This window comes from Galeopterus variegatus, unplaced genomic scaffold (genome assembly GCF_000696425.1).
Source record: "Galeopterus variegatus unplaced genomic scaffold, G_variegatus-3.0.2 Scaffold1543, whole genome shotgun sequence".
NCBI classification, from domain to species: Eukaryota; Metazoa; Chordata; class Mammalia; order Dermoptera; family Cynocephalidae; genus Galeopterus; species Galeopterus variegatus.
In genome coordinates, this window is record NW_007727654.1 from 247,747 (window position 1) to 255,090 (window position 7,344).

At 61.1% G+C, this 7,344-nt stretch overlaps 1 protein-coding gene across 1 annotated transcript in view; it reads right to left on the reverse strand.

Annotated features, from left to right (window-relative positions):
• Positions 1 to 7,344, reverse strand: part of CPAMD8 (C3 and PZP-like, alpha-2-macroglobulin domain containing 8) — a 94,862-nt gene that overhangs the window by 5,576 nt on the left and 81,942 nt on the right. The window contains 11 exon segments of the mRNA XM_008577577.1: positions 7 to 56; positions 653 to 757; positions 842 to 947; positions 1,665 to 1,739; positions 2,722 to 2,809; positions 3,831 to 4,045; positions 4,748 to 4,810; positions 4,903 to 5,058; positions 5,438 to 5,574; positions 5,682 to 5,768; positions 6,880 to 7,045. Coding sequence (XP_008575799.1) covers positions 7 to 56; positions 653 to 757; positions 842 to 947; positions 1,665 to 1,739; positions 2,722 to 2,809; positions 3,831 to 4,045; positions 4,748 to 4,810; positions 4,903 to 5,058; positions 5,438 to 5,574; positions 5,682 to 5,768; positions 6,880 to 7,045 — 1,248 coding nt within the window.

Sequence of the window (7,344 nt, forward strand, 5' to 3'; positions counted from 1 at the left end):
CGTCGCCGCCCCCTTCTCCGGGGCCGCCGCGGGGCCCGGCTCGCCGGGGGACCAGCCTGGGGAGCGAGGCGGGGTCGGCGGGGCACGGGGGACCCCAGCCCGCACCCTGCCCGCGCCCCCGCCGGGGCTGGGATGGGGAAGTCCCTGGGGGCCGGGACCGCCCGGGGCAAGACCATTGATAGGAGGTTGTGAGCCCGGACCCGCAAGCAGGCAACTAAAAACTCTAAATCACAATCTAATCCCATTCCATGAAGCCCGGAAATACTTTTTAAAAAGACCCTGAGGAATCCGCCTTCATCCCCGCAGCTAACCTTTGCCCCGGCCACCCTGCGCTGGTCACGCTCGGGATGGGGAGAAACGAGGGGCGCGCTCCTGCCTCGCCCGCGCGGCCCCGCCCCGCCCACTAGGCCCCGCCCCTCTAAGCTCACGGCCCCATTTGGCCCCGCCCCCCCGCGCTCACCGCCACCCTCAGCCTGGCCCCTCCGCATGGCCCTGCGCCCGCCCTTGGCTGTGCCATGTGCCCTGGCCTTTACTATGATGCCCCCTCCCCTGCCTAGCGACAGCCACTTTCCCCTCTGACCTCAGCTCATGGGGACGCCCTCCCCGGCGCTGGGGGACGGGGGTCGGGGCGGCGACAGCCCCGCGCACTCACCGGGACCCGGGGCGCGCTCCACCTCGTTGCACGCGGTCCCTGCGCACAGCTCCCGGGCGAGCGGGCTGCGCGCACTGACGTTGTAGAAGCGCGTGGCCTCGAAGGCTGCGGGACGAGGGGCGACGGGTGACCGTGTTGAGGGGTGACACTGCGAGGGGCCGGGCTGGGGCGCGGGCGGGCGGGGCCTACCAGGCTCGTAGTAGTCGTACACGGAGACCGGCAGCGCCGACGTCCTGCCCACCACGTACTCACGGAGCGCCTGGAACCTCACACACGTCAGGCAGCGGCTGGGGACCTGCGGGACAGCGGACGGGCTCCGTCAGGGCCAGCAGAGCCACGGGGCTCGGACCCCTGTATTCTGTGATGCCCCAAAGCGTGGGCCCAAAACTGGCTGACTTTGGGGTACCCGGGAGGCGTGAAACACTGAAACCTGATCCCATCTTCAATTCTGTGGGTCCTTCCATCCCGCCTGGGAAAAAGTGCAGTTGGACCTGTTTGGTCTATCACCCCCACCCCCCACTGCCTGCATGGGCCATCCTCACTTTATGTGTGCGCCTGTGGCATTCAGTACCCTCACAACGTTGTGCAACCATCCCCTCTATCGAGTTCCAGAACAGCTGCATCGCCCAAGAGGAAACCCCGTCCCCATCCGCAGTCACTCCCCATCCCCTCCCCCAGCCCCTGGCAACCGCCAATCTGCTTTCTGTCTCTGTGTTTTTGCCTGTCCTGAACATGTCATATAAGTGGAACCATACAATATGTGACCTCTTGTGCCCGGTTCCTTTCATTGAGCATAATGTTTTCTAGGCTTATTCACATTGTAGCGTGTCAGTGTTTCGTTCCTTTTTATGGCTGCGTAATATCCTGCTGCACCCTGCTCCCCACTTTTTCCATGAAGAGGGATCCGTCCAGGGCACAGAGCTGTCAGCGTCACCAACTCAGCCCAGAATTTATTCTCCCAGTGTCTTTTGGGTACTGGGAAGCCTCCTCCACCAAGCCCAGCAGGCTGTACCTCCTCAAAGTAGAAGAGCACTCTGCGTCCAGCCACTTCATACCTCTTCATCCCCACGTGCTTGTCAAGGAGCAGCTGGAGAGGAAGCCAGAGGTCAAGGTCGGCCTGGCCCTCTGCCCCTCCTTCCCTGATCTCCTTGGGGCCCACACTGGTCAGTGGGAGAGAGGCCGGCCGGAGAGGAAGCCAAGGCCATAACAAGTTTGGGGGCTTACTCACCTTCATCAAGTCCCCGTGGACAGGGCTGGGTGGGCCTGGTTGGGGTCAGGGGATGATGGCCGGTGGCCCCCCAGGCCCTGCTGAGCACCTGGGAGAGGGCGCTCAAGTTTGGGTGTCTCTGCCCAGAGCGCCCATCTTACCTCTCCCTACAACCTTCCCCTATCCATGCCAGGCCTAGGTCAGGCTTCTCTGTCACGTATGAGGCACCAGGCTGAACCCTGCCACCTGGCTCTCACCTCACCTGCACCATTTAACCTGCCTCCAGCCCCAGCCTGGGACTTCTCAGTGTTTGATACAAAAACCCACTCCCGCCCCAGGGCCTCTGAGCTGGCCCTTCCCCTTCCTGTGGGTCTCCCCCCAGCCTCCCAGGTCACCCTCACTCCCAGGACAGAGCCGTGCCGCAGACCTCCTGTTCCCTTCCAGCCTGAGCCCAACTGTGGCCTCAGGTAAGACAGTTCCCCCTCTGCGCCCCTCTTTTCTCCCCTGCACAATGGGGATGTGGCACTGGTCTCTCCTGAGGTGGTGAGGGTGATAGCTGGTCTTGGGAGAAGGTGGGCCAAGGTCACCCTATGGCACCCCGCACCAGCCCAAAGCATGGGCACCTCCGCTGAAGCCCTCTGTGACTTTACAAGTGAAGCTGGAACAGCCGACACATGGCCCCACCTGCCCCTCAGTATTCCAACGGCCCATCTTTGCCCCAAAAGGCAAAACAAAAAAAACCCCCCAAAATAACCCCACAACATTTTACAAAGGGCTGGGCTGCCAGCCAGGCGGACCCTGGGTAGCCAAGCCCCACCCACTGCTCAGAGACCTCACCCGGGCACCGCCAGCGCCCCCTCACCTGCTCCAGGCTCTCGATGTCTGCCCTGAAGCCCGACAGGAGGGGCACCTCGAGGACAGCCATGTTGGAGGACCCCGCGTGCAGCCACCTTCCAAGGGAGGAGAGACAGAATGGTCCTGGAACTCCAGCTCTGAGATGGAATTCATGGCCCCCTCTGCCCCCTGGAGCCCCCACAGCCAATGTCCTGGGGAAGTCTGCCCTGGACTTGACCGATGGGCCATTTGCACAAACATCAGCTCAGCTAGCCCATTTTACAGCCAGGACACTGAGGCCAGAAGGAAAGGGTCTTGCCTAGGGCTCTGGGTCTGACCCAGGTCTCTCAACTGGGAGCTTTGTTTTGTCCCAAACACCACCCCGTGCCTCCAGCATGGGAAGCAGCTGGTGGCCCCAGCAGGAACCCAGGTGCTTGCCCTCTGCCTCCCTGGCAGGAAACCCCAGGTAAGTCACTTCCTAGCTCTTGTCATCAGTTTCTCTTTCTGTAACATGAGGTGCAGGTAAGTGGGCTCTCTCTGGGGTTTGCTGCATGCCAGGCCCCTCCTGCTGGGTGCCACTTGATCTAGAACCCACTGCTTAGAGGCTTGGGCCAGGCCGGACTCTGTCCTCCAGAACTTCCTAAGATGGGGACCCTGGACATGTGTGGCTGAGGGTCAAGGTCACAGCAGGTGCTTGGGCAGCTCTGATGGACTGTGGGTGACTATGGCAACCACTCACTCATCCACTTTTGGGCTCCCAGATTGTTGCCATGGTGACCAGCATCCTGTTGCCATGGCAGCAAGCACCCTCTTAGGGTGAGGACCTACTGTGGCTGGGTCTCAGGCTCACCCTTGGAAACCAAGGGGTCTGGAGCTGTTGTATCAAGGCAGGGGCCACCATGCCAGCTACACATGGCTGTCCCTCCCTGGCCTCCCTGCCCTGACTGTCCTTGGGGTCTGCTTTGCCAGTTCAAAAGCATTTACTTTTCTTTCGTTCATTTCAGAAGCCACCACTGAACGCCTGCCTGGTGAGAGGCAAGAGCCGGAAGGTCCTCCTGGTCCCGGGAGGCCATCCTCCTCCCACATTTCCCTCCTTGGTGGCCTTGGGGTGCCAGCCAGCAGGGCAGGCAGCCTTACCTGGTGCACACCTCCAGCGTCACCTTATATTCCTGGTGATGCTGGTCGGCCGCTGGGTCGTCATCGTCGGCTGGGCGTCGGTCCCCGCGGGGGCCCTCTGCTGAGGAAGCAGGCGCGGGGGGCGGGCGGCCCCCTGGCTCTGGCTCCTGGAGGCTCACGAGCAGCTGGAAAGCCGGCTTGGCTACTGGGTCGGGCACGTTGTAGGTGACGTCAATCTGCGGGTGTTGGAGGACCAAGGCTTAGGGGCCCCCCAACCCAGCACAAAGGTTTGGCGCGGGGGAGGAGAAAGTGAGACACCGGGAAGGTGGGGACAGCCAGAATTATGATGACAAGGACATCGACGGCAGTTCCAAGGACTACCATTATTCCATGTGGCCTTGAAACCACCAAAGCATATGTAGGTATCATTGCCAGCCCAGTCTTACACGTCTCGGGCACAGAGCTGAGCTCAGGAGGAAACTGAGGATAGTGAGGGTCATTGAGAGCAACTCTCCCCCCCACCGCCAGCCAGATCCCACGAGACCCACCTGCCCCATCCCAGTTTGAGGCTGACTCCCAGAACATGGTGACTGATGAGTCAAGGGAAGGACTGGGTGGAATTCAGGCTGGGCTCCCCTGTTCAGGCCACAGCAGAGGGACTGAGCTCCCGCCACTGCACAAACCCCACAGTGGGTGGACGAGAGTGCGGTCAGACTGTTGTCCCACTGGACTGAGGGTCAAATGGATTTTCCTGGAGTGGTGGGCTGCAGTATTGGGGGACTCTCTCACACACGCCCACCCACCCTGTGCAACCTGGCTCGACACTGAGCTTAGAGCCCCCAGCCTGCCCCCTCTGGAGGTCCTGGGGTTCCAGATGCTGCTGCAGGAGAGCAGGAGAGGACAAGCCCCAGAGCGCCCTGTTTTCCCCAAAGCCTCACCTGCATCAGGCAGCACCCATCCCCCTTGGCGCTCACAAACAGCCCCGTGGGGAGGCTGGGGATCTGGAGAGAGAAGACACTGTGAGGCCCTGCCGACCCTCTACCCCCAGATACGCCCCCTCCCCTCCCCACCCCCCAGGTCCCAGAACACGCACCACCGCAGTCTGCAGAACCTTCTGGTTGGCCCTGTGCAGCTCGAAGGTCTCCTGGTAGTCCAGGTTGGTAGAAGCCAGGGAGACTGTGAGGTTGATGCCACCAGCATAGGACAGGATGGCATATTCCGCCAATGCCTGCAGAGCCACACAGGTGTCCTGGGGACAGAGGGAGAGGCTGCTGTCGGACCTAAGTGCAAGTTGGCCAGTGGTCCCCTGCCCCTTTCTGGGGAAGCCTGGCTGGAAATGGGCACCACGGGGCTGGTGGCCAGGCTGGAACAGACTGAACCCGGTGCAGACACCTATGGAGATGGGAGCCCCAGGACAGCCAGATCGGTATCTCCACGGAGGCAGGGACTGGGTCCCAAGGAGGGGCCAGATGCACCTGTCCCTTGCCCCCCCATCCTGCCCTTTCTTGGGCTCCATGCCCTTCAGGTGGGAAGGGGACAGGCTCTCCTGGCCAGCTCAGAGCCCTGAACCTGGATGATGGTGCACCCGCCCAGATGTAAGACCTTCCCTCTGGCCCTGCCCGGCTCGCCTGAGTGGAAGAGAAGCCCCCGAGTGCGTTGCGCTGCTGGGACAGCCACTTCACCATGGGCAGGGCGGCGGCCATGTCACCCAGGAGAGTGTAGGTCAACAGGGCGTAGGCCGTCATTTCCACCTCAGCCGAGACCACTGCAACGGAAGAGGCCGGCTGGGGCCCTTTCAATCCTGGGACTTGGGACTTAGTGCCATGGAGGCAGTGGTCAAGGCAGGCACTGGGGGACCAGGGCAGCCAATACCTGACTGAGAGGCCCCATCGCCGAAGCTCAGAAAAGCATCCTTGTCCACGTCCCGAGAACCTGTCAGACTCCAGTGGGTGACCCCACCTGCAAGAACAGGACTGGTCAGGGGTAACAAGCCCACCCAGTGCTCAGCCTGGCAACCCGTGGTGGGCGTTTGTGCATGTGGCCTGGAGAAGAGGCATCGGGGACTGGACTCGAGAGGAAAGTGCCAGGGGGGAGAGAGCTGAGACAGGAAGGGCCTCAGGGCTCCATCTCAGACCTGCAAACACATGACAGCACCAGCCATTCCTGTGCCCTGGCAGACATCACTAATCAACAGCCTCCCTCCTGGCCAGGTCCTGAAGTGGCCCCAGGCAGCCCAGCACATAACAGCCACTCCCCACTTGCAGGAGCTCCCCTGAGGTGTACATGCCCCCCCGCCCACCTCCCTGCCCCACCCCTGATCCTGAGCATTTAGTCCTGACAGACACTGTCATCCAATTGTACGGCTCTAGAATTTTGCTTTTTAACTTTTTTTTTTTTCTTAAGTGGTGAAAGCAATTCTTCAGATGATGGCTTAAGCAGAGAAGCCTGATGGAAGCTGGGCCCCAGTGCAGCTGCTGTGGGGGATTTGGGGGCATTCTGAGAAGTCGAAATGCAACTTGGCGATTGGAGCTCCCTGAACCCAGTGAGTGGTCATTTCCTAGAGGGGTAGACTGACGCCCCAAAGATGGAAAAGGCTTCCTTTCCAGGCTCCCCAGTGTGTCAGGGGCAGGGTGCGGGCCAAAGACCTCCTTTCCTGCCTCCCAGCACCCCTGTCTAGAGACGGTTTCCATGAAGCCTAGGGGATCCTCTGTGGGGGACCCTTGAGCACCCCCTCCCTCGGGGGTTGGGATTCTCTTATTTCACAGGCGAAGAAAACGATGGTTAGGCCGGTGTGACCTTGGACAAGCCACTTCATCAAATGAAGCCACTAGTAGATGCAGTAATAAATGAATACTACAATAATTCCGTATCCGCGGGTTCCGCAGAGCCACTGTGGGACTTGGGCATGGCAGATTTTGGTATCCTCAAGGGTCCCAGAACCAATCCCCCGCAGACACCAAGGGCCAACTGGACTGTAATTAACAAGTGAGCCAAAGGGCGCCTCCTGAGTTTGATGCATGTGTCCATCGAACTTGTGTACCGTGGCCACCAGGGCTGGGGTGACACCTACTGTGCGTGATGGCCAGGCTGCGGAGCTTGCGCAGCACCACGGGGGCTCCTGGGCTGCGCAGCAGGGTCAGCGCGTAGGCGGTGAGCGCACAGCTGTAGGGGTCCACTGCCAGGGGCGTGCTGGACTCCAGGAAGTGCCTTGCTTTGACGATAGCGCCCCTCTCCTCCTGTGGGGTGGGGTGGAGAGGGGACTGGAAGGCTGCTCTGCCCCATCCCGTCCACCACCTGCGGGCTCCCAGGGGTGTCCCTAGAGAGAGTCGTGGATGGCTCATAGCCCCTCACTCTGCATCCGTCTGTGGCTCCTGCTGCCTGCAGACCTGGCTTTCAAATCTCATCTCCTTCCAAAAGGGTTGATGCCCGTTTTTCCAAATGAAGTCTGGTCAGGATGCCGGAGTATACAGCAAATCAACACAGAAACACTCTAGGGGAAACAGGCAGAGCCCTGCCACCTTCCCCCCCCCCCCCC